The sequence below is a fragment of the Pezoporus wallicus genome, unplaced genomic scaffold (assembly GCF_028554395.1).
Source record: "Pezoporus wallicus isolate ANWC-B61680 ecotype Strahan unplaced genomic scaffold, APGP_CSIRO_Pwel_v1 contig_7351, whole genome shotgun sequence".
NCBI lineage: Eukaryota > Metazoa > Chordata > Aves > Psittaciformes > Psittacidae > Pezoporus > Pezoporus wallicus.
The window spans coordinates 563931-591805 of NW_026642420.1; the positions used below are offsets into that span (position 1 = coordinate 563931).

The following is a 27875-nucleotide window of genomic DNA, read 5'->3' on the forward strand; positions in this document are numbered from 1 at the left end:
TTCATGTTACATATTTCAAGTTGAATCCTCTTTAGGCCCTGTGTCTTGAGCAGCTCTTGTCGGCACAAGCCCAAGGTAAAGGCAGAGCAGCTCTGAAGTGTTCTCTGAACACCCAGTTTCACACAGCCAGTGGGGAATCCTGGAATTGGCTGGATTTGTTCTACTTAGAAAAGATGATTCCTAGGTTTTACCATTGGTAGGCACTAAGAGGCACAAATGCCCAGTTGTACAAATAATGGATTATTCTCATGTGTGACTTTTGCTTCAGCAGTTAAATTTATCTGCCTTTCAGGTGCTGCTAGTCCATTTCTCAGCAACCAGAATGTTTCAGCTTCTTCCATTCTCAGCACAGTGATGAAAAGCTCAGCCTGTTCTAGTACCATTAGCAGTCCACCCAATAATGTCTTCTGTTCCAAATATGAAATACATACCGATTCTGAGAAAGAAAATGTGAGTGGTGCTGGCAAAGAACACATGGAAAACATTCTAGAAGAATGTTCGCAGAAAGGTAGAGATGCTCAGAAGAGCCTTAATGAAGTGAGTTGCAAATTTGGGGCAGCTTCTTAAAATACAGACTTTTGTTGGTTTTGTCATTGCTGAGTCTTTGGACAGTTTCACCAGCACTGTTTTGAGCATCCACTTGGCTGCTGTAAATTGTACTTGGCCATCATGATTCCCATGTGCTGTTTGACAGAAATAGACAATGGGTAGTAATGTTGGCATGATCCTTGTAACAGTCTTCCATGCATAGTCAGTCCATGACAGCACAGTGTGACTAGCAAGTTAACTAAGAAATATTAAAAAAACTTGATTCCCATACCCTTGCTGCTCTCAGCCTCTTTTTTTTTTTCCTTCTTTTTTTTGGGGGGTGGCAGTGGAGGTTATTTAATATTTTAGTTGGTTTAGTGTCTTTGGGTTTTTTTTTTCCTCCTTTAGACTACTGAGCTACATGAGCAACAGAAAAGCAATTTAAGGTTGATCATTGCTGATTTGCAGACCAAACTGATGGAAGTGCAATTGGAAAGAGATGCGCTTCAGGATGCTAGGTATGAAGGCCAGGACAGATGTGTTGTGAGGAGTGTGTATATGGGCTTTGAGAGGCACGCCACATCTCTTAAATGAGAAACTTGCCCTCAGGAATGATGACGATGAGACTGTGGCACCTTGGTTTAGAAAATGGCTTACTATGTAGCTGTAAAAAAAATGGCACTTGATCAGCGTAAGTATTATACCTGTTATTCAGGATAAAAATCCATGTTGTGAATTCTGTTTTCTAAATTATTTCTTCATTTTCCCAATACAGACAAAAGGAATCCCAGAGCCAAGAGAATATCAAAATACAGCTGAAAACTACTATTAAAAAACTGGAAGCTGCCAGCCGCCTGCAGGAGGAGATGCTAAGGGAAGCTGACAGCCAAACTGAACATCTGGAAAAGATGGTCCACAGCCCCAAGGAAGTACTTCTGGGAATCTGTGGCATCCTCATGGACTACGAAGACAGCACAGGCAGGAAACTCTGTGACCATGAGAATATTACTAGCCAACAGATGCACAGCCTGAGCACAGGACTTGCTGACATACTGCAATATTTAGACTCAGAGGTGTTATACCTCAAAGAAAAGGTTGCCCTGGTATGTGAAGAAAGTTACACTTTTCCTTCCAAGACTTTTATGTTCTGTATTTTTAGAACGTATTTTTGATAACTCTGTGACCTCCCATCTAAAGCAGCTGAAGGAAATTATTATGGCATAAAGGCATACAAATGCTACTTTGCAGTTAAGATGGCAGGTGCTGGTTTGCCAGCCTTTTACACTATCCTGAACTTGAGGGATTTATTGCCAGAATTTAACCACGTGTAACTGGTTTCGCAGTTTAAGGTGGCAGCAAAAGGAAGGAAATCACACTTTGAAATCTACAGTTTCAAATGTCTCTTCTGTAGGCATTAGCATTGTTGTCTATTTGCAATAGGTAGAAGAAGAACTTGAGTCACTGAAAAAAGATTCACAAACCCCAAAACAACTGCTTCAGCAACACCAAAATAGGTACCTGTTCTCCATTTATTTATTAATATAACATAAATAGATATTTTCTCACATGTTCCACAGATAGCTCTTTTCTGATGATGATGATTGAGGGTGGGGGAATTGGCTGGGTGGGCAGCAATGAGTTTTTGAGGACTTAGTAATTGTTACACTCCAGATGTTTCTTTGCTCTTGACTTTCTGTTGCTTTTTCCTTCCATGCTGACAATTTCCTGTTTTATTCACTGCATCAAAACCTACTATTTCGAAAGAATCTCTACACCCTAATTTTCTAGGTGGACATCTAGAATTTGTTGGGAGACTAGTTCCACCATTGAAAGAAAAGATTGAAATCAATCACTTTGGTAGCTGCCTCAACTTTTTCTCATTAATTTCACTAAGAGCTTTATCCTTCCCTCTTCAAGAAGTCCTAATTTCCCCAGCTATCCACCTGAATTATACGGTAAACTGTTCAAAATAAAAGGGTCAGTAACTCAATACATAATATTTCATTCACAATAGGACATCAAAATGGTTACATTTCTGAATACTGGAAAATATCATTATGTTTTCAGTGCAGAAGTTACTACTTGCCAAGACTAAAATTGTAACCAATATTTTCTTTTCGAAACAGGATTGAGCAACTAGTAAGTGAGCATGAACAGGAGGTGGCAGCACTGACTGATAAAGCACAATGCACATAGCTGTGCAAATAGTATGGAAAGCCAGGTGGAGATCATTCAGTGTGTTTTGTGATTATAGTATAGAAAATGTTAAGAGTAACCTTAACTTTAGAGAAAGCTTATGCTGCTTAGATGCTCTGCTCTCTGCCCTGCACTTTTGGTTTCTTATTTCATTGCACTGTGACCTTTGTCTTTTAAATGTTCTATGGATTCAGATATAAAATTAATTTCCAGCGGCATTTTCAGTTGACTCACAAACAGCGATGGGTAAACAGTTGGGTTGTTTGCATACATGTACAAATAGTGGTGAATAATAATTTTAAAGAAAGGGTAGTTTCATTTGGGATAAATAGATGTTTTGGTTCTGTTGACTTTGGTAACAATTGAGTGAGAATAAAAAGACGCTAATTCTCATCAGCCACTTGACAACTCAGAATTCAGTCCTCAGTGTACCAGTTAAGAAAATGAGGACATGCCATGCAGTGTTGCAAGCCTAAAATGAGATTAAAATGTGAGTATGCATTAATATCTGATTTGCATGGTTGAGACCATGCAAAAGCTTCTCATTTCTGCTTGTAGAATAGTTTGGGTGCATTTGAAAGCAGACTTGCCTTTCTTAGACCTTGCTTGGGAATAAATGAGTTATTATCAGGAATAAAAAGCAGCAGGATTTCAATTATGTAATTTTATGTGAGATGGATATCAGAGAGCAAATCTGACCAGTAAGGGGGTGTAATTTTCATGTGATCCCACTGTGAGTGATAATCCTACTGTAAAGCAGTGAGTTTCAGTGGTCATAATGATTGCAGTGAAAACCACAAGATGTTTCATACTTCAATGGTTCTTACAGTTTCTAATTTCTCTACCTAAAAATTTTATTAGAGAACAAACAAGAAATCAGAATTCAGTGCATGCACATCAAGTTAGTCACTTGGAATCTACAGTTTCTGAGCTGCGTTCTGAATTACAAGAAGCTAAGAGGATATATGAAGACAAGGTGTGTATGGATTTCTGTGTTAGCATTAGTGCCAATGAAACTGTGTATGTGCCTGGAATGTTCTAGGTATATAAGAAAGGTATTTTTATAAGGGCTTGCTTCAGAAAAGCTGTGTGGACAATAAGATAAATTACATCATCCTTGAGTTGATTTGTTTGCATTAGTTTTAAGAACACATTATCGTTCTTTTTAGCACAAAATCTCTCTGCAAAACTCACTGAACAAAATAGTTTTGCTGAGTATATTGAGAGCATACCATAATGATGCCTTCTGGAAATAAAATGATTTTGCACTGCAAACATCACTTGTACATGGAGGACAAGAACGTTGTTGTACTGTACTGCAAGAAAATATGTCAGCAAAAACAGGCAGTAAAAATAGCTTCTTATTTATGTTGTACTGCCCAGAAAAATCTTTTGGTAACTTTTTGTCTTGGTAAGTGGAAGGATGGGAGGACATTGAGATTACAGCAGTGCTTGAGCATTCAGGTGCCCGGAGATGCCCCATTCGTTAGTTAAGAATCTTTAACATTTATTGAAATCCAAAGGCTTCTATTGAAATCCAAAGGCTTTTTACCAGCAGGATACAATACAGGCAAAACAAAGGGTCTGGGCAGCACCTGTGTATTCAAATTATTTCTTAATCCCATTAGAAAACATTAATCTTGAAGAATTTTTTTTTAACCCTGCTGCTCCCTGAAGCCCAGCTCATTTCCAGGTAGTACAGCATAGAGTGCATAGAGTTACTGCCAACAGATAGAGAGAACTTCTTACAGTTACACACAAAATCTCTGCCATGTCTTGAATTGCAGCATTTTGTATCCCATTTCTGTATCACACCCACTGTATCTTTCGGTTATTTCACTGCTTTCGTTTCCAGTTTTATAAACAATTTGAATAGCTTTAAATTCCTCCTTATTTGTTGTGAAAGATAATTTATGTTTTCTTTAGAAAATTATCTGAAAACTGTTACTGTCCACTCTCTTTAAAAATCAGTGGAGCTCATCCATGCCGAAATGCTTGGTGGATCCAAATCCATCTTAGATTACAAGTCATGAGGATTTAGGCATCCTTCTCCAACATGCTGTTGAAAAGGGAAAGTTCAGGTCACAGGAGTTCCATGAAGTTTGGCAGAGCTCATGGTCTCTGATCCAAAAAGGTCTGAGAATGGAATGGCAGGGATGTGCAGGTCAAGCCAGTAAAGCAATGGTGCGTGTGTACTTGCAGTATAAAACAGCAGGAAGGACATGATGGTTTATCATTTCCATAGGTTTCCTCTTCTGTCAATCCCATAGATTGACATGCATTAAAACTCACATTAGTCAGTTCCAAAAGTAACTTTTCACACCATCATAACTGACCTGTAGGGAATTTGTAAATAAATATCCATTATTGTATTTCATCCTCAAGGAGGGTACAATATATGGTATGTTTTCATGTTGGCTTTACCTGAATTCTTTTGATTCAAATCATGCAGTGCACAGCATAAGGTCATATCAGATTTATAGCTCTAACTATAGTGTATACTCCATGGGCATGTTCCCTTACAGAATGCTTACCTTGTAACAGATGTAAAATTGGAAACTGGGAATCAGTTTAAGTCTATTTTTCACAGTCTTACCAACTCCAGAAAATGTTTGGGTTGTATGTCTAGGAAAGAATATGCTGCTTTATCCAATAAAAACTGCTTTTCAAAAGGAAGTGTAATAAACTGAATTGCTAAGGGAGACTTTAGTGAGAGAAGAGTTGATAGCTGGAGGTAATTTGATCTTAGGCTGTTATGTGGAGTCATTCCTTGGAAGATGTGAGAGAGAATCTAAATAAAGGTTTTATAAATGTATGTCTTGCTTTTACAACATGGCTTCCTCCAGGGCTTCTCTGGTGGGATAAAAACCTTAGCAACTAAAATTTTCAAGAGAGTAGGTGAAAACTAAAGCCAAAGATGAAGTTAAGCGTCAGTTTCGGTATGAGGAATTACTGAGCTGATTAGGGTTCTTCAGCCTGGAAAAATGATGTTACGTAAATGAGGTTTGCAAGATCAGAACCAGTGTGAAAAGGATGACTGAGGATGAAAGGATGAAAAGGGTGACACCTCATGGTCTCTTCCAGCATAAAATGGGATCGTTAAAAGCAAGGTTTAAAAAATCAGAAAAGTGTGTTGGTTCATGCAACAGGCAGTAGACATGGGGAAAGTCCTGCCAAAGTATGTTGAAGTTGCAACAACTTGCAGAATTGGGCAGGGCTAAGAGTAATGCTCCATCCCTGGCACTGTTCAAGACCAGGTTGGACAGAGTCATGGGTGACGTGAGGTGTCCCTGCCCATGGCAGGGGGGGGGGGGGGGGTTGGAACTAGATGATCTCAAGGTCCTTTCCAGCCCTAACTACGATTCTATGATTCTATGGTATAAGTTGTTGATACGAGACAGTTTCAGCAGTCAGAAAAATGTGGTACTTTAGTGGCTATAAATCTAAACATGTAAGTGATCTGTCTGCATATACTACATAAAACCTGCTGTTAGACCTCAGTGTGTCTGGCGAATTTCACTATATCATTAAACACAGAGTGAATATGGCTGAATATATGCTTGGGATGAACTTCTCCCTAAATTAACTTAATTGTATAGGAAGGGCCTTGTGTGAGAACAGCTCTTTTTGTCACTGTCAGAGAAAGTCCTGTTGATAATGTTGTACACAGTAGTTGAGCTCTGTAGAGGGTGTACTTCAGGCTTAAATTTTCTGTGGACATATGGAGTAGCTGTGTAAGGAGGGATTCAGGGAGAAGTGACCTGGGATTTACTGAGATTTCTCCTATTGGAGGGCTCCACAAGATGAGAGGAACCCTTTTCAGAAAGGACCTAAGCCTATCACAGGAAGAAGAGGCCCTCAAAATGTCCTTCCACTATTTAGCCATCAGAGCTCTAGGAGGAGAACCAGTTCAGTTTTGTAGAAGAAAAACTTCATAAGAAGATCTTCAGAACTTTCCCTTGACAACATCTTTTCATCATGATGTGCCCAACCTCCATTTGATGAAAGACCTGAGGTTTTGGCACTAACCCTGCATAAATGGTCCATTAGTAATTAAAAAGAATTATGTCTTCATTATAATCAGATGCATGAAAGAGGGGGGCAGAAGAGGAAAGAAAGAGATGAATGGTTTTGTCACAGGCTGAAGAAACATTTTTAAGTAAGTAGAAAGGAAATGCCCAGATTTTGGTGGCAGCCAAAAGAGAGATTGCAGGTCCTGAAGTGCTTGTTAGAAGAGCGCTGTAGGAGGTTTCATATATTATTGAATGATTCCATATAGACTGTGTTTTAGTCATATTTGCATTATGTTGGCTTTTCTAACTAGTAGTATTGCAAATCAAGCAAGGAGCTTGAACTTTTTTTCTCAAGTGGCTGTTTTCCTGTTCCATTTAATGTTTACAGTGCAGGTAAGGAATTCTTAAAGAGCTGTGGATCAGGGTGGAAGCCAGTTCATTCTCAGGAACCTCGGTTAACTCTGCAATGAAATTGATCTTAATCTCTGAAAACCAACACAGTTCTGAATACACCTAGGGAATAACTGCTGAGCTAAAGGATGACGTTTGGTCTTCTTTTGAGTAGAACCTAGAAGAGCAGTAGAGAAAATCCAATGTAGTATTTAAAATAGAATATGTTAAGGTAATTATTAATGAAAATTTTTCTTTATTCTAGGTCAAAGATCTTGAGAAGCAGTTGCACCTAGTTCTTTCTGAGGTGGCAGAAGCTCAGACAGAACAGGATCAAAGCAGCCAAGAATCTGGATATCCGAAAACCCAGACTTATCAGTTACTGGTAAAACCAAGTGATCGTGTTGAAAAGAATCTTGTTTTCTAAAAGCCTCTCTCTACTGATGGTGTTGAGATTTGCTCATTGCTTGTTTATGAAGTGCAGCAGCCCCCTTATAAATAAGTATGAGGATTATTTTTTATTTTTTTATGAGGATTATTTAGAAAATTGAATTAGCCATCAAGAAAATTTCCCAAGGGCCTTTGCCATTAGCAATGCAGGACACCCTATATTAAGATTAATTTTGTCAAAAACACAAAACCCTTGAATCCTATGCAAATCATATTAAAGATGCTGAGCCACCTTCACTTTAACCTCACAGTTTAGGTCCCTCTGTTCAAGAACCTTGATCCCTTAACACATTTTGCAAGACACATCTGGGATTTTCCTAATAGCACTAAACATTCCTTTATAACTGATTGAGAATATTCACAAATTGAACATGCAGTATAGAAAAGCTTTGCCACACATAGGGTTGATTTCACTACAACTGGCTTCATGTACTATAATTAGCCTTGCTTTTCTTCTTACACAAGATTATTCCTTAATGACTGAATTTTGGGATATTAGTTTGTGTGGTTTCATTAGGTTTGTTTGCCTAGTTATTTTCACAGTGCTCTGAAAGAGATGTTGAAATAATTTCATTCCATACTGCATTCTCCTACTCAAGGGTAAGTTAGTGTAAATCTGTTCCTATAGAATATACATAGCTATTGAGAAGACTGGAGTCAGAAAAATTGTTGTATAATTGAGGGTTAAGAAACTCATTTTAGGATTCCTTTTGTTTCTGTCTTCAGCTCATGTTTTTATTCTGCCATTCTCTGAGCTTCCTAGTTGGTTTTCTACTTCCACTTTTACAATATGCAGATAGTTACAACAGCAAAAGTTATGATTAGCAGTAATGCCTATTGATAATTCAGTTTGCGCACATTTTAAATTTATATTTTCAAAATGAATAGCTCTGAAATGTCAGGATTTTTTAAATAATATTTACATTTTAAATTATTTATAATTTCAATTATGGACTGTTACATCTGAGGTAGCTAGGGGGAACATGTGGCAAATTGCTTCATGAGATGAGATGAGCAATTCTTACTAGTGGTAAAGATGGATATTTATCAAGAGCAGCCTCCCTTGGAATGCAGTGTGCTTTATTGTTTTTCATTTGATGCTGACACAATACAAACTTTTTAAATTTTGTAGCTTACACTGATTTTGGAATAGATATAAATGACATGAAAGACTTCAGTGCTGAGGTGCTACATGCTTCAAAATAACTATAGCAGCAGTATATGAAGTTGAAACTTACTGCTTTGTTGGAAGAAAACATGTAAGAGGTGTCAGACTAGTTTAGCCAATATTCCTGTCTTCTGCTAAGTGTAAATCCATACAGTAGTCCCTATTCAGTTATCAAATTGTATAATTGAATGTGCTGATGTTAAGAGAAAGAAAAAAAAAATCCTAAACGTGATTTAAAGAGGGAGGTGACTTTAATTTTTTGTAGCTTGAACTTCGTAAAAAAGAGATAGAACTAGAACTGCTAGAAAAAGAGCAGAATAAGCGAATCTGGGATCGGAACACAGACAGCAGCATCACCATTGACCATCTAAGGAGAAAACTAGACAACAAAACCAAGCAACTTCAGTGTATGGAAAACACAGCAAAGGAAATGAGGACTGAATGTCAGAGACAACTGAAGTACCAGGTTGGTGAGCAGCTATGATGTGATAGTGTTCAGGACAGAAAGAGCACCAAATAGGGACTTTACTTCAGGTAGAAGCATTGTAACTGGTTACCATGGGATGGGGCGCCTCTGGGGCTAACATGGCAAAATTTTGCTTCCAAAGATGCAGATACATGACACTCAGAATCTGCATTTTTTTTTCCCTATTTTTTCTGCATTTTTTTCCCTTTTCTGACCTGTCCAGCCCTCACTTCTCATTACTTATGAAGATGCAGAACCATTATTTAAATTTTGATTTTTGACATACAAGGCTTAGGAGAAAATGAATGTTCTGCTGATCCTATGCTTGATTTTGACTATAAACCTCTGAAACAACCTTGTGTAAATTTCCAGAAAGTTTGACGCTGGCAGATGTAACAAATGAACTATTGAAGGTAGTATTTTCTGTAAGAATAATTGGTAAATGAAAGGCCTTCATAATGCTTTCATTTATGTAGTGCTTAATGAAAACATAATGAAGTTTATGTTTATAAACCTAAGCTGAATGCAGTGCTATGTCAGAAAGAATTAATTCTGACAAAGTAGATTCCTAGACACTGACTTGTAGTACATTCCTCTTTCTTCAAGACTTCACCCCCTCAGAAATGCGCTGTAATTAGGTAACCCTCTTTGCATTATGCGTAAAGATCAAGCTAATTACTTTGTATTTCAACCAAACCACAGGCTTGTGCTACCTCACATAGCCTTCTACGTTTTCTCAATCCATTATTTTTCCTTTAAAATCCTCCCACCAGGAAGTTCATTCTTTTCTCCTGTTCCTATTTTGTACTATTAGCATATCCCGAGTCACAGTGCTTGATGCTTTAAATGGTGCACATTGCTGCCTGCAGGAATAAAATCAGTATAAATTATTCATGTACATACTTTTTTTCCCCCCAACTTACAGTGCTGTCAGTCGAGTTCTAACACTTAAAGTTCTTTTGCCTCAGCTGCTCTAAATTTCATACTAACATTGCAGGTTTGTCGTTTTGTTGGTTCTATTTTTTTCCCATCAGTTTAACCTTTTCCATTTTCTATAATAAACCCCCAATATTCTAAGCAATACTTTACTTATTAAGATGGGGAAAAGAAAGAAAAGAAGAATCACAGTCATTGTAGACTAGATCATGCTGACCTAATTTTCCTGTAAAACCCAGATGTTTTAAGGTGAACTCTAGAAAAACAGAAACGTGACAGAAAGTTTTAAAGGTATAAATAATTGTTTATCTTGTTTGATCTTTATATTTCTGTTATTCAGATGGCTGCAATTAAGGAAAAAAATGAAAACATTGGAAGAATCTCCTCTTTGACTGTCCAACTGGAGTCAACCGAGGAAACGCTCCGTAAAGTTAAAGAAGATCTTACAGCCAAACAGATCGCTTTGGAGATTGCTGAGAAAACAGTGTCAAATATGACAGCCTGTCTGCAGGAGAAAGAGAGAGCCCTTGATGCTACCAGTGAGGAAATTGAGAAGCTGCATTCACAACTTAGCAGTAGGATGCAGGAGTTCCAGCATCTCAAGAATGACGACCGTTTACATTATGTCCAGTCAGAGTGTGAAACACTGAAACTGCAGATATCAGAGAAGGAAAGGATTATTGAGATCTTCCAAAAGCAAATTGATAACATGACCCAGACTGTGGGCCAGCACAGTCGAGCTGCTGGAGCAATAGAAGTTGAGAAATCCCAGCTTATAAAAGAAATAGATGACTGGAAACTCAAAGCAGAAGAACTTAAGGTGTGCAAACAATGCTTTATTTATGTTTTTGTAATACAGTAAATATTTTCTGTTTTTAAATGTCTGTCATAGTGTGCTAATACTGTGGTTCTAACGCAGATCAGACAATGCACCTTGAATCCTAGCAGCAATAAAAGAGTTAGTGAGCAGAGAGAATATTTCCACCAAAAATGAATAATTCACTGGTAAAAAGCAGTTGCCAAAAGGCTTCTGAAAGCTGGAATATAAGATGCTGTCCTCAGTGGTACAGTTGTCCACACCAGTAACAGAACCAGAAATACAAAGTGTTACTTAAAAATAATACACAGTAAGCACTCAGAATTCCAAACTGAAGACACTGTTTAGAGCTGTTTATTACTCTGACAAGAATTACAGGATAGGGCAGTCTTATGCAGGTCGGTATCTTCAGAACAAATTCACTCCAGATAGGGAATCTCATTCTCTTCTGTGAGAATTAGGGGTGAATATGGAAGTTCTACTAGTAAAGGATGGAAATAATTTTCATGTAATATACCTGCTAAGGTTAAACATGCTGTAAACCATCAGATCAGATTCTGGTTTTGCCTGGATTATCAATTTTCACAGAACTAATCTATCCACTTTACTCTGATTTTCTTTCTTGCCCCAAACTCTTCACTGACAACCAAGATTTAAAATAATGACAATGTCTGCACATCTTTGTGCTTATTTTATATAATTATGTGTATTGCACATAGTTAACATTGTCTTTTATGTAAGTAGATTGCAAAGGATGAGAAGGAAACCAGAATACATGAAGTGGAAGCCAGACTGAGTGAACTGGAACTGGAGAAGGTTAAACTGGTTAACACCTGCACTGAGAGGCTCCATGCACTTAACGATATGAAACTGGAAAAAGAACAGCTAATGAATGAACTTGAAGCCAGTCAGTGTGAGCTAGCTGGCCTTGCAGGTAGGGAGCCTCAACTTGGCTCATCTCTGATAGCCGCTAAATTGGGCTGGTGTTAAAAATAAAAGAGCAGCTTGCTTGCTGAATCCAAATATGGCTGCTGGTACAGCAGAAGGTTCCCTGCCAGCAAGGGGTGGTCAGGTCACTTCAGAGAGCTATGTCGTGATTTGGGATTCTGGCACACAATGGTGGGAATACAATCTTTATGCAGTCTCTCACTACCCTGAACAAAAGTACTTAAACTGCCTGGCTCTGGAGACCAAAGAAACAGACGTAGTAAATCAGAGAACAGATACTTGACTGTTTTTTCCTGAGTGTTATTAAAGAGCACTAGGGGATCCTATTAACAGTCTGTGATCAAATTACAGTGGAACTTTGTTTCTGTTTTGTTGTAGCTTTGCTACAATGTTATTTAGAAATTTTTATGTTGTAACTCCACTGTTTTCAGAAGTAATGTGAGGGAAAGCAAATCAAGATAATATTTAAAAAAAAAAAAGAAAATCAAAAGTAGGGTCTGGAACTAAGCCAACCACCAAAATTCAGGGGGATTCTCTGCTAAATCTGCACTGCAGCCACCCAGATGATACTGTTCACATGTTTTGTTCTCTACACACCCCTCTACTCATAAAATTCCCATTGGGAACATGGATGTCCTCACTTCTAAACTTACTAAGTTTTGTAAGAATTAAACAGAACCTGCATGTCTGCCTTAACTTTGTACAGTACTATCAGGGTGAATGAGTTTAAGAAAGGATTATTGGAGTGAATGACCACAGAGAAATTAAGGCCAAGCTGTTGATAGAGTCTGAGCTCACAGCTGACTGGCTTGTAGTGGTGTGGATGGCATAAATGAGTTGCAGAGAAACAAGAGCAGAGCTGAGAAGCAGAGTTACAGGGGAATGTTTGACAGATTAGATCTGTGCAGCCGTTACTTGGTTATAAGCGTGGCTGGAGAAAAGAATGACCAGGGTAAAATGCTGACTCTCACCAATACCCTTAACTTTCACAGTATGCAGTTGGGTCTAGCAGCAGAATTCAGAAACATGGGTTTATATCACTTACTTGAGCTGTTGCTTTGGTGAGCAACCAAAGAACACATTTGTTACTGGTGAAACAGAAGCTTTTGGTGGCATGCAAGACAATGAATTGCTCCTTTTAAGAGTGTAGGTGAGAGATCAGTAATCTTGGCTAGAAGAATGATATTTTTTTTTTGTCACTATAATTTCAATCTTACTTTCATCAGAGGGATTTGAAGATTTGAAGAGGGACTACCAGGATAAAATCAAGGAGACGGAAAATACAGCAAACAGACTGAAAATGCAGTTGAAATCTGCCCAAGCTGAATTGGAACAGACCAGGACTGCTCTAAAGGCTATGGAAGGATATGATGGCAATGGTAATTACGGATTGAACTTCCCCAGAATCACATACATTTATATTTTTAACGAGGGGATTTTTCTAAGTATTGATCCCTCAGTAGATACTATAATAATATTCCAGATATTTTGTGAAATAAGTAATCAGTACTGCGGATAACAGCATACTTTTATTTCACCTTTTACTACATACTGTAAAACTTAAATGAGAAGTTGAGTTTCCTCAGGTGATCTTTATGCCTGTTTCCAGGGAATGCTCTCTTTTCATCTTGTGAGTGTGATGGGTCTGATGCCACTACCATAAACTCCAGTTAATGCTAGTGGATGGTTTGCACACATAAGTGACTATGGAATCCTGGTTTGACTTACTTATACTAACCTATTGCTGATAACCAACTTCCAGAGTCTTTTGACAGAATACTTGATCAATGTTTTTCATTGAGAATGAACTTTGTCTTTTGTAGCTATAAAAGTTGCAGTGGGAATGCAGAAGCAGATCACAGCCAAGAGAGGACAGATGGATGCGTTACAGAGCAAGATTAAATTCTTGGAAGAAGCAATGACAAATGCAGCTAAGGTCAGAAGAGCTCCCTGTAAAAGTGTTTAACTGTATTTAGAGAAATTTGTATTTAGAGAAATGCATGGCCCAAAGCATAATTGTCCCAAGAAGGACCAAAGAGAATTTTACTTGGTGTAATGGTCACCTTCCCTGTCCTCCCCCTAATATATATGAGAGAATACCTCCACTACATAAATAAGCCTTCTACATAAAGACAGGTTTTAATTTATAGTTATTCTCTGTGAAAGAACAGTACTAGTTTCAGTAAGAAGCAGGCTGTTACATACCCATTCTTTTTAAAAATGTTAACTAATGCATTCTGTATCCTTCTGAATGGATCTAAAATCTGAGATGTTATCTCATTGTGACCAGTCCAATTGTACTTTCTTTATAAGAGCTATCTTCTTGCTGCAGAAACCTCATCTTTCTGTAAAATTCAATAGCTAAGCTTCTGAAATGGTTGATTCAGATCTGTCAAAGAGCAAAAAAAAAAAAATGTAGAAAACAAATACATATAAAGTTACAAATTTTTGACTCATACTTTTTATCCTCATCTTAAATTCAGGAGAAGCATTACCTCAGAGAAAAAAATAGTAAGCTAGGTCAAGAATTGAGCTATATTACATCAGAAAACACCAGGATTGCTGGGGAACTGGAGATCCTGCAATCACAAGACAAACTTCTAAAAGAAAAAATATCCAAGATGGAGACAGCCCTTGATAAGGTAATTTAAGGTGCTTTCAGTGAGACCTTCCTTTACAGTCATTTAGGAAGAGAATGTCTGACCTCTTACCTAGGTTGTATTTAAGTATGTCCTATTCACAGGTACTGTAAGACTCTTACCTGAAGAAAGATCTGTAGTTAAGACTGTCTTTTGGTTTTTTTTAATGGTAACAGTCTTCTGTTTTCATTAAGAGAATTCTCGATTTACTCCTTACTATTTTAGGGAAAGAAAAGCTGCAGGGAATTTAAAGCACATTAGGCTGACCTTCTAGACCTGCCTCTGGCTCTTTGGCACAAAGAAACTCCTCTGTGGAGAGAGGAACAATTATTCAGGATAACAGGGGCTCCACTGAAATCAAGCACTGGCACACCCAGACTCAGCACACTTCTTCATGCTCCTTCTCTCTCTCTTTCTGTGCTTTGGCCTAGAGCTTCCACTCTTCTTTCTATCTTGATAAGCCCTTCCACTCTTCTTTCTATCCTGATAAGCCCTCAGTGAAAAATAGCTCCATAATTAGATTTTTTCACCCCTTTTCAGGATAAACTTGTAAAGAAGAAAGAGTATATAACAATGAGACAGGTCAACAAAGTTATCAGCCACCCATTTTAAAACCTGGAGTTCTGACACACTAGCACAGTTGAATTTTCTAATCCCAGAGGTGTTCAATAGGTCTAGGACTGTCCCTGAAAGGATTAGCTCCCTTCTGTGCATATTAGGACTACTAGGATCATGTAACAGGTGAGTTGCTTTTGTAAGTCTCAAGAAAGGCATCTGGTCATATCGCAGTATTTCTATACTGATAGCAGTAGATAAATATAGCATCTCTCTTTGTACCTTGTTTCTTTATCAGAAAGAAAGTAGACAAGACTGCAATCCACAGAAAGTTAGCAAAATTAATGTTTCTTTTTTCCTCTCTTACAGGCATCGCTGCAATTTGCAGAATGTCAGTGCATAATCCAGTGTCAGGAACAAGAAGCAATGCGCTTCAGACTGCAGCATACTTTAGATGTAAAAGTAAGTATGTTATCGAGAAGTATGAGTATAAACTTAGATGTATTTGCTTTGTGTCCTGACTTCATGCTTAACCCTATTTATTGCCAAGTACTCTAAAAAGCTTGTGTTCTGAAACCTCTTTTTACATGTTCTCCATCAGGGACTGTAGCGATAAGACAAGTGGTAATGGGTTTAAACATACACAGGGGAAGTTCAGGTTAGATATAAGGAAGAAGTTCTTTACTGTGAGGGTGGTGAGGCACTGGAAGAAGTTGCCCAAAGTGGTAAACGTTCCACCCCATCAGTGTTCAAGGCCAGGTTGGACAGAGCCTTGGGCGATGTGGTCTAGAGTGAGGCATCCCTGCCCATGGCAGGGGGGGTGGAACTGAATGATCTTAAGGTCCTTTCAAACCCAGGAAATTCTGTGATTCTGTGATTCTATGATTGTTGCACAGGTAATGTCCATAATTTCAGTTACTTTGAAGTGCTGTGTACAGTAAGGCAATAAAAAAAATCAATAGTTACAGGAATACTGCATCGTATGCTTCAGCTGCTGGGCTTTGGTTTCAGTGACACTTCATCATTTTCTTGCAGCCTTAGGCAAATAAAAGCAAGAAATGTTAATGGCATTATGATAGAAAATGAATTGGAGAGGTGTGAAGGGATAGCTTTTACTAGTGTGAACTGTTACAGCTAGAAAGCACTAACAATCTTTGGGGCACCCACATCCTTCTTCAGGCCTGAAGTAAAACCAGCAACCTTAAAGCTACATAAAGGCTGGAAATAAGGACTCTGAGAATCTGATTATGCTAATTAAGTTAGGCAGCACCAAAGAAAATCATGTTTAAGAAGCCAGGAGAGATGTTAGCAGGGAGAAAGGAAATACAGTCATGAGACATCTGGGACAGAAAAAGGAAAACTTGTAATTGACATCTGTCAAGCTATAGAGCAGTAGTGAAAGATGGGGTATAGGTAAAATCATGCAGTAATGAAAAGCCAGTATCTGTCTCATAGAGCCTAGAACTTTTATTGCCCAATAGATTCAGTCCAATCTCTACCTTTACTAATGAGTTTAATAGAGAATATTATTTACCTTTGCCTTACTTGTAACCATAGACTATTAAGGCTGCAATGAAACTACTGCTATAAATGAATGGTACACTTGGAATGGAATTACTGTTAATTTTAGTGACCCACTCCAATTGCTAGTTTTGAATGAGAAACAAAATGTTATTTTCAAAATACCACTCTATATCAGAGTGATATCTACATCAGTGATCCAGTAAGTACTTCATATGAACAATGGCAAAGGCAGGAAATCTCTGACTCATATGAAAGAAATCCTCATGCAAGTGGGAAAAAAGAGGTACTGGAACTGTGAGACAGTTTAATTTTGTGATGGCCCTGAAATTTCCTCCATTTTAATGGTTTCAGAGCGTATGTTAAAATTCTGACAAGAAATGAAACTGCCACTCCTGCACCTGATACAGTCACTAGAAGGTTTATATCTGAGCACACCTAATAAACGCTAAGAAGCGTTTGAGAAATGAGTAGTGCATATTATAAGGTGTTTGGCTAAGAGATGCCCTGTCACAGAGGGCGTGATGCCTATACCCATTTATTCTGCTTAGCTGTACTTGCTTATTCTGCCTGGCTCATGTTTTTCCACAGGAGCTGCAGAGCCGAGGCTACTTGACACCTTTTCCTTCAGGCAGGCTGTGGCACATAGCACCCCTTTCCCACCTGCACTCAGCTGTCATGCCACCCTCCCTGAATTTGGCCAGCTGTGTCACTGAAGTAAGTACCTGTCTCAAAATGGGAGACTGCACAGGAAACAGGGATGTTCCAAAAAGTAAAAATAATGTGGGATTGATAAATGGGAGAGCATCTAGCAGGACTGTCCAAGAGTGAATTCTTAACACCAAAGATGAAAAAATTTCTGTAGCTTCTTGTATGCTAGGGCCTTTCAGATTTTCTTTCTTTTTATATGTAAAAAACAACCAGACAATAAAAAACTCTATGGATTGTAATAGGAGTTTATCTTACCTCTATCACCAATGACATTTATAATCTGTTAAAATTGAAGGTACTGATCTGTAAGCAGTTTGGTCTTCGCATTCTTTTTCTTTGCTAGTACTCTACTTGCTCTAAATCCCTTACATTTGGCAGTGAAAATAGACCGGTACATAATTTCTGATAAATTTCATCTGATTCACCTGTAGTAGCTTTTAATACTTAAATCTTTCTCCAAGCTGGTTTTCACTATGACCAGTTTTATCCTAAAAGACACATCACTGTCCTTCCTTTTGTTTTTGTACATCTTTAGGTGCTAGTGTTCTGATTTTTCATTACAGAATAGATCAACTCAAATCTCTCATGAAAAAATGTAGTCTTTTGGTATTTTCTGTGTAGATTTTATCTCATTCTCTAAAAGGTACCTTATGTATCTCCTATAGAAATTGGTAGAGTTTTTTTTGTTAATTTTTACCTCAAAATCTGTAGATTACAAGCTACTGCAGATATTTTTCAATAATATTTTCTGTTTTATTTTCTGATGTGGTGACAAACATTTACATCAAGGAACAAAGGAGAGTTAAGTCCCTGTACTATCAGGTACTCCCCTTCTCTTTACTTTAATCCATGTATACTTCTGATGATAAAGTAGGATTTTTAACGTAGTACTATGGCAACAACCTAACATGTCATAAGAGAACTTGATTCAAAGTCTACTTGAATCTTCTTGGTTCCTGCATAATTAGTTTTTGTACAAAATGAAGCAGCTCTGTCATGTGAGACAGAGACCTTACCTGGTCGATAGCCTGGTTCCTTAGCCAGAGTTTGGGAAAGATGGATTTGGTCTAAGTATCACATCTACCCGTTATGAAGCTGAGGACTTGTTCTCCGTAGAAACTCTGCTGAAACTAGTGTGTTCCCATTGGAAGTAACCTTTTCTTTTTCAATGAAAACATGCTAGCAAAATGTTTGTAGCCAGTTCCATCCACAGATGAAGCATAACTCAGTAGGAGCAGTGCTTTGAACACAAGAAGTGCTTGAGTAGTCTGAAAAATCCAGTTCTTTCTGTCAAGAGAGGATTCTTTGAACCAGGCCTTTGCCTCGAGTCCCAGTTAGTAAAATGAGAATAATATTACACTTCATCTCACAGCATAGCTGTGACAATGAAGTGGTTTATATTTGCAGACAGCTCAGCTGTGATAGAAATGAGTGCCTAGACAACACCGTGATACAACAATTTCAATCTTCAGAGCTGTGTTTGTGTACTGGACAGTAATACCTGGGGTCACAGGTCAGAAAGGAGCAAACAGAGTTGTCACATAAGCAATGATTACTGATGCTGTGTCCTGAAAAAGGTAATGGTTGTAGAGGGGTGGGGGGAAAACTTTCATAATGAAAGGCTTATTTTAATGTTTTTACCCTTGAAACAGTAGTCATAACCTTTTTACAATATTTATTGAAAATGCAGATGTTAGCCATATCCTTCCTCAGTGGTATTTAGTTGCTTTACACATTGCTGTCAGATAACTTCCAGGTAAGAGTGCAGTCATATTTGGAGAATATTTTGACAGTTTTCCCATAATCAAGTCTAGCCTCCAACACTTCTGAACTAAAATGACAAAAAATCTGCCTTGTTTCTAACTGTGAAGACAAGAGTAGAGGGGGGAAAATATGTGACTTTGGATGAGTATAGGAAGGAACTGAAAAAGAGAGTACCTTTATAAATACTTTGTAACTGAAATTTCTCTCAGATGTCTTCCAAGCCAGGCATTTTGAAGGATGAACCACTGCAGGATCTAAAGAGGATTCTTCAAGAGTTAACAAACTCAGGCAACGATATTCCCTCTGTGGATCTTGGCGAGGATGGCAGCAATGGTGGGAGAAAATCACCTCTAGCAACCATGTAAGAATATTACTTCTGTTGCATGCAGTGTACTTGTCTTCCCTTTTTAAACTGGGATCTGGCTATTCGTGTGCCTCAGGAGCAAACCTTTTTGCAAGAAAATAGGGTTTACAAGTTAGCTTGAGTTAGCCTGAAAACTTCCAAACATTCTGTTGTTTTCAAGGTTCCTCAGATGCTTTAGGTGGTAGTGTAATAGACGGTTACTACACCATTTGCCTTTATTGTTTGCTTTTTGATGTTTCTACTTTTGTTTTCATGTAGAACTCTCTTCGTCCTTTGCCTTGTGCAAATATCCTTCCTCTCATTATTGTAGCAGCTAATTACTACTGGCAATGGCTTGAAGTTGAGAAATCAATACAGCACAAATTCTGATATTTCTAAGTCAGAATATAAGGATACTACATAAAGGAAAATATAATTAATGGACTTCTATTAGAATCATATTTACTTAAACGAATGACACTTCTCCCATCATACACACTGTTGGAACAAAATCATATTGGTCAATATCCTATGTATTCCAGGTTCGATGCTGTGTTTGGTCCTGTGTTCTACTGGAGACCAGAAGTTCCTTGTAGATCAAAACTCTGAGATAGCTTAGTGAAGTAATGATGTGTTAAGATTCATTGGTCAGGCTTGTGTCCATAATCTCCAAAGCTTGTGGTTTTATGTACTACAGAATGGGTGTTAAAACAAGCGGGAAGGATTACCAAAAGGCATTCATCACCTTAGCATTTTCTGGAAACAAAAATATTGTGGTGACATCCACAAGACATTGCTGAAGTCTGTAGAAGTTAAGAAGCTTCCTTTTAAATAGATACTTTATTAATTAAATAGAGGACCTTTACAAAAGGATACACAAGTGGTATGTGGAAAGCTGGAACAATGTGCTTCTAGGTAGCTTTAGCAGAGACAAGATTTTGTAGATTGTCTCCTATGAAGACTGAGGTGAAGCTCATTTTCTACTTTTTTTCTCCTGTTCCCAGTGCCTTAGTTAAAAGTTGTGCTGTATCCAAAATTACAATATCAGAATATAAGATGGCAAATACCAGATGCCATTTGCTGTAGAATCTTACTTGATTTATTCTTTTTTTTGTCTATTCCAAAGCTGAGGTTGTCACAAAAAGCCTGACATAGAGCGAGAAGTCTTAGTATGATAAACAGAGATAGCACTTTGTGTGCTTCAAGCATGCTTAGCAGACATGGTGGTGTAGATAGAGATGGAATAGCAGAGCTGCTGGTGGGAATGGAACAGTTCTACAAAAGGTCAGCATTAAATTCAGCAAGATTTTACTTCTTTGGAATACTACCAAGTGTCTCTCAATGCTCAAAATTTGTTTAGCTGTTTGGGTTTTTTTAATTTAATTAATTATCCATTTCCATTCTCTTACCAAATACCACTGTACTCTAAAAATTTACAGTGCCTGAGGAAAGACATAGGTCCAAACCTGGAAGAGGCAACAGTTTATGTTATAATGAAATATAGGCTAAAAAGAGGCTGGTCTGAAGAAGCTAATTAGGAAGCATTGTTGTGTGAGTAACCAGAAGGAAGACTGCAGTGGCACTAGTTGTCTAAAGCAGTTACTGAGTTTTTTTCCATCCTTATGACTGTGAATCTAGTAATTTCTTTCCCAGAGAAATAGTCTAAATTCCCTCTAACACTAATAGACTTCTTTTAGTGGACTCATATAACAATTTTATGATGCCTTTTCTTCACTATTACAATGTGGCTGCCATTGTACTCTGCTTAAGAAACAAGCTTATCTTCTAAAAATGTGAATGTAGTGATCCTACTGGCATAGCCTTTGCTGGGTTTTTGACAGTGATGTGTGTTTCTGTACAGGGAGACTGCATCTAAAGACTCTGCTACTGAAAACAGCATGGAAAAGGATACTTGTGGATGGTGAGAAGTGCTTTCACTCAGCTGAGTAACCTACTTAAAATACTCATTTAAGAACAAGTTCCTAAGGCTTCTTTAATACAGCCCTGAGCTTGTTTATGTTGGTTTATTCATAATGGTAAAGTTTCCTGGGAATTACAAAACAAAGCTGTGATGTTACTTTCATCCTTCTAAGAAAGAGCTCTGGGGTTTCTTTACATTGTTAGCTTTTAATTTACATGTATAAAATCTGGATATTACATAGGAGAGCTTCACAGCTAGCTAGTATTACCAAAACTTAGCATAATATTTTCAGAATGCCAGTTTTGCCATCATTTTGCTTGCAGGGATCCTTTACACTTCCATACAGCAGACCTTCAGTCCCAAGACATTACCCTGCCCTATACATCCCTTGGTAAGTTTTCACCAGCTGCAGTTGAGGATGAATGTGCTATATCAATATCAAACTGAAACATTAAATAATATTACAAAAATATAGTCCAAATACAGTATATTTTCTTAGGTCATTAACCAAATACCTATCAGGTTCTGTTACAAAGTCTTTACTGAACTTTCTGTAAATCTGTATTTTGGTGCAAACCAGGTCCATACAGGTTGATACCACTGTACCTAAAATGGTTATCTTCCATGGTAGTTATTCATGAATAGCAATAGTGTTGTGTACTATGGATAATATTGCCAAATTTTTGGTGCCTAAATTTAGGCTCTTGAATTCTATATTCAGATATCTAAATATGGATGTGCTTTTGAGAGGAATCAGTTCATTGCAAATGCCGTTGATTTCTTTCCAAGTACTGGGTGGTCAGTACCTCTTAAAATGCGATGACATGAGTTTAGTAACCTAACCAGAGATAGAAAGATACAGCTTTGAGCATTAGGGTTTGAAGATCTCAGACTTTGCCACCGTCTCTTTTTTTCCCCATGGATTATCCATTCTGTGAATTTTCTCTGAGATTTGCCTGCAGATGCTCATATATTTAATTATTCTCTATTATTATTTAAGCCACTGTGCTCCAGGAATAGGCTAGAACTCCTCTGTTTGTCCTGAGGAGTATCTACTGTAGGTCCTCTTTTTATTTTTTTGAGTATTAAAGAAAATCTCCTGGGTAGCTACTGTCAGCCTTCTAGCAAACCTACTCAACATCCAGGGATTTTTTCTATCTCCCAAAGCAGCTGCAAGCAGGTTTTTTTACATAGAAGATTTGAGATATAGTTCAGCAAGAGGAGTTTGTTAGAAACCCCCCAGATTATTTTCAAGATGTTCCAGGAGGGGGGTGTTAAGAGTAAGGAAACAGACTATGGGAAGAAAAACGGAAAACCTGGAGTAAATATTCCCCTTATTAGTTGCATGCAAGCTCTTCTTTATTTTTATACACACACGGTGTCCCAGCATATGAAAATGTTACATAATCTGTCAATTGCGTATTTCTGTGCACATCTTGTCTCTTTTCCTTATGACTCCCTTTCTGCCAGCAATTCAAAGCATATCAGTCACTTGTTGGAAAGAAGGGAAATGGCAACATGTGTAAGCAACATTATTTTTTCTGCTTCTTATACCTAAGTTATGAGATCAAAATCAGCAGTAAGGTACGGGGACCACTGGGGCTTAGCACCTAGGATACTCCCTACAGACACAGCAGAAAAAGCAGTCACTGCTTTCTCCTAGGCAGTTTTACTGGCTGTTCTTCACATGAGAATCACTTTAAGAGAAACAAGCATTTTGCAAAGAGGCTATACTCTCCTGCAACCTTGGCTACTAACAGGAATGGAAAGGATGAAATAATGCAGTGACGAAGGGACCTCAACCCTGTAACTGTTACAGATATAACATCAAAGAATGAATGGGGGTTTCTTTTGAGGTATGAGCTCACTGCTTTTTGCCTGGATATCTCCTAGGAGGTGCATCCATCTTCTCACCAGCTTCTGACTATACATCTGCCCCCAAGAAGGTGTCTCAGGAGCGGAGACACAGAGAAAAGTCTCCAGTGCACTTGTTGTTAACTGCTCCACCGGATGACCTTGCAGCTGGCTTCAGTGCCTCACCACAGCACAGACCATCCGCACAGAAGGTCTGCTCTCCAGAGGGTGCAGCCACAGTCCCCCATATAAGTAAGTACAGTCCCATTCCCTGATCCAGAGAGCTTGGCTAGGTTTCTTCCCAGCCAGTACAGTGTGTGAGTTACAAACTGTATGTTAAATTCAGCCATTCTGTAGAAACCAGGGGAATCCCACTATCAATCACTGATCTCTTACACTTTATGATTATAGTATCTGTACTCCACACTGCATTTATTTTTTCAGGTACTTTTGTAATACATCACTTACAGAATCCATCCATGTTGCTGAACTTGAAGACGAATAATTCTCAAGTGTACACTTGAGATCAAGTCTTCCATTTATGGTTCCAACAACTGCAATTACAGTATGCAAATTTATTGAAACATAACATACTGAGGGTTCATTTTAAAGCACTGCTTTAGCAGCTGTGGCCCACTTACTTGTTCTTGTATCCATCAGGCTGCCTGTCACAGTTCTGTTCAAGCAGAAAGTTTCTTCTGTGATAAATTAATTGTGAGTAAAATGTAGCAGCTAATGAATGTACTATACAAAGAGAAGAGAAGAGAAATTCCATGCAGTACTGGTAAATTGCTTTATTTGGATAAATAATGTCGGGATGCTTAACATCAATATTTGCAGTAACAAGCATAACAGTTGCCTAATACTAAATATTTGTCATAGTTGTTGTGGTTCCTGTAACACATTTAGAAAAGTCTTGGGTTTTACTGAAAGTATTGATGTAAGGCTGTGTTTGTGTAGCTCTTAAGTGATAAAAATAAGCTTTCCTGCATCACAGAATAGGTGTGAGGGTGAAGAACATTTTCAGGGTCTATTAGTGTCTATTAATGACTTGCCAGGGAGCCAGGCTATCAGGACTGCTTTATTACATTGAAGTGGCAGAAACACCCCAAAATGAATAGATGCAGTAGGAAAAACTAGATTTTCATACAATACTTACTGAATATCATGTTGAAACACTACATTTCTCTGTTTTTCAAGGTCTGAAAATACAGACACATAAGCACTGCAGGTAGGAGGGTAATAGGGATGCTGTGCACTCAGCTCTAAGCTAGTGCTATTGCAGGCAGAAATCTAACCATAGCTCCAAGGAGTATTTTGTGCTTCTCAGGTGGCATTTTTTTTGTAGTTCCAAGTTCAGCGTGTCTATATTGTATTGTTATCTTATTAATGCAGACTTCTCAGTCACTTTATCTTTTGCATTCTTGGAACATCAGAAGCTTGTCTCTAAAACAGCTGAGCTGAGCAGTCACCCTGACTAGAACATTAATATTGCTGCTCATTGACCTTTGCTTCCCCCAGCTGCTTGGCTGTGTGAAGATGAAGTGCATGTTTGTTAGCTAATCTATATTTTTTAATGTTTATTTCACAACTAAGAAATGCGTGTTGGTAAACAGAACACAAATATGTGTGGCATTTCCCCATCAAACCACTGAATTGGCAACATGAGTGAGGTTCTTTTGTCTTGTTTGTTAATCTGGTCAGCCAGTTACCTCCATCTATGGCTCATTTTGGGTTTGGTTTGGTTTTTTCCCCTCTTTTTATTTGAGAATTTGGTGACAGTAGCAAAAACGAAACAGTCCAAGTTCTGTCCAGAAAAGTCTGCAAGGATGGGAGGCTGTAGTAATTTGTATCATATGGGCATCACCTTGTCAGTCTGTGGGTGTTAGTGCTCAGTCAGACAGGCACAGTGCCTTTTGAATTTTGCATTGGTCTGAATCCTCAAAGGGTTAGCTTTTCTGGTTTTATTTTTGGCTTCAGTATGTTACATCTTTCTATACCTTAGTTTTCCATCTGTAAAATGCAACTGACAATACTGCTCTCCTTTGCACAACTCTTGCAGTTTTACTGGCAAAGAGGGACTTAGAAGTTGTGGGCATAATACTCATTTAGTAACCCTTGCTCTCCATTCCCCAAATGGGGACATTTATAGGCAAAATAGAAACGTGTTTGCATTGTCACTTAAACAGAAATCCCACTAAGTATAAATCTCTGTTAATAGCCTTCACTTCTTACTCATTTTTCTTTGCTACTGGAAGTTTTATTGTTTGCAATTTTATTTTCTAAGAACGTCAGATGGAATGTTAAAATAATTTATAATGACTTTTTTTTAATCTGTGATAACATATTGATGAATAATTTCTCACTAGCTTCTCAGCCCATGAAAAATAGTAAGGATACACGTAGGGGACCACAGAACAAGATGGAAAGCCTGCAGAACCTGATGGGACTGTTAAAGATAAAAAACCAAGGCACAAGGATTTACCAAAAGTATTCCTATTTTATTTAAAATACACGCTCTGCAGAGACTGTTCTAGTTACCTGCCAAAGTACTACCTGTGTTTTTGCTTTATCTAAAATGAGGTAATTTTAGATGTGCCTGGTTTACTAGCAGTACCCACTTCTACATTACCCTGCTCCTAGGAGAAAAATTGGATTAACTCTATGATGCACTGTTGTTCAGCCCCTTAATTCTAATAAGCTTTGAGATCCTTAACATTTCAAACATGGCAGCTAGTGAGGAGTGCTGGCATGTCCAATTAAGTGAAATTCTTGACAAGCTGATGACTCTTTCATGGAAACTGAAGGATACTCTGACAGCAGCAGACTCCAGAAATATAGTTTTCCAGCAGTGGCCTCAGAAGCATACCCTTTCTTTCCCAGTTTTTAAAATCTGAGATGACCACAGTGACAATGGAGAACTTTCCAGGTTTTCTTCTTGCTCCCTCTGAAGTCACTGGTAAAGTGCTCATGAGGTTCTTTGATGGTAGGAGGCCAAGTGAGATGGAATTTCTTTTTTCTGCACTTCTTCTTATTGCGCATGCCAGTTGCTTCCCCTTCTTTGGCCCTTTAAGTCTCACTGCATAGACTTGGGAAATTATTATTTCTCACATCATACAGGACACATGTGTCAGGGACATACAAGTGACCTGATTTAGGGAAAACTAATCAAGTTGTTTATTTAAAGTATAAGGTAAACATTCTCATTTTTATTTTTTGCCGTCCATTAACATCTTCAGTTTGCCTGGATTTATATCCACATAATAGTATATGTTCCTATCTGTAATGTATTGTTACCATATAAAAGTAAACTTGTTTCCATGAACTGTTAATTTAATTAAATTATTTAATTCTATAATTGTTGCTGATAATTAATAATTTGATTTAATAATTTAAGTATTAATTTCACACCATCCAATAAGAGAGATTCTGAAATCTATAGTACTTCACCTCTACTCCAGCATTTATTGCTTTGGCTTCACAAAGCAGATGAGGTGGTGCCTGTTTAGAACCAGCTTTATCTTTTTTATTAAGGCTCTGCATATAAATAATTACAAACTAAAGCTGCATTTGGGATGTTTTGATAAGTACAGTGTAACATGTATACTGGAAAGCTTGAGGTGTCTGCAGCTGAGGCCTCAATCATTTTAACATAAGGTGGTGGTCAGATAATCCGTTCTCGCTGCTATTTTCAGACACATCACCAGTGATCAGAACTCATGAAGTGAAGACAGAGAAAGCAAAGGAAAAGGAGAAAAAGCTATTGAAGGGAAGACGCCTTGTACATTAAGGATTACTTTCATGTATGTACATTGTGTTTAAGTTATATTTTTAAAGATTAATAATAAAAGGTCTTACAGTTTTGTCATTCTTGCCTGGCACCATGACACTCTTTACAGTTTTTAACTTTTTAATGAGTGGGACATACAGAGTAGAAACATATGTATATACGGACTCGTTCACTGGCACACATTTTCAATAGCTGCATGCTGTGAGGGACACTGGTCACAAGCTGATTGCTTTAAGCTGAAGTAGTTCTTACATGGATTCTGGATCCTGCACACCATTTCAGGTCCTGTTGTTTACAAAGTTAGTTTTAAAATGGTTTGTTAGGCTGCTGCTTTTCATTCTAAAATGAACTGGCTTCCCTTCCCTCCATACTTCTTGTTATTACTTCAAAAAACTCCAATTCATCTGAATACCCCATAACTGTCAAGTATTTCCTATAAAAGCAGGAAATCTCCCTGTGCCATCTGTTAACATTGAGGTAAAGTGTTGAATCACATACCTGCAACTGCAAGACTGTGCAGATTTCATCCTATACCATGACTTCTTTAAGCAGAATGGATTCCTCAAGTGTAATACGAATAGAGGGTCCACAGTCTACCTTGGGCTTAGCTTTGTAAGCACTTCATTTTTACTTAGAGCTGAGAGAATGTATGTTCCTAGTTTGGGACTTTTTGTCCTTCCTCAATTTGTGTCCCTCTATAAAAACTAAAACAGGAGAAGTTCAGGCATAAAAAAATGCACTTTGAACCTATACTGACTTATTTATTTTAATAACAGCCTAGTATGACTTATATACCATGCTCCACCACCCGTATTAAGAAGTTTGCTAAAATAGTGGGCATATTACTTTCCGTTGGTCTGCAAAA

General features: G+C 37.9%; 1 protein-coding gene across 1 annotated transcript; it reads left to right on the forward strand.

The window, feature by feature from the left end:
• The first annotated feature begins 207 nt into the window (after window positions 1–207).
• On the forward strand, window positions 208–27327 carry CCDC158 (coiled-coil domain containing 158). Its single transcript, XM_057429963.1, is given in 21 exon segments — window positions 208–537; window positions 937–1046; window positions 1304–1631; window positions 1969–2042; window positions 2655–2711; window positions 2713–2763; window positions 3586–3700; window positions 7393–7512; window positions 10488–10967; window positions 11709–11898; window positions 13139–13291; window positions 13736–13848; window positions 14396–14554; window positions 15476–15568; window positions 17219–17344; window positions 19312–19463; window positions 21307–21366; window positions 21690–21757; window positions 23260–23472; window positions 25590–25691; window positions 26916–27327. Coding segments are annotated over 21 exon segments (3180 nt in total). The 5' UTR covers window positions 208–216; the 3' UTR covers window positions 27011–27327.
• Window positions 27328–27875: the final 548 nt, after the last annotated feature.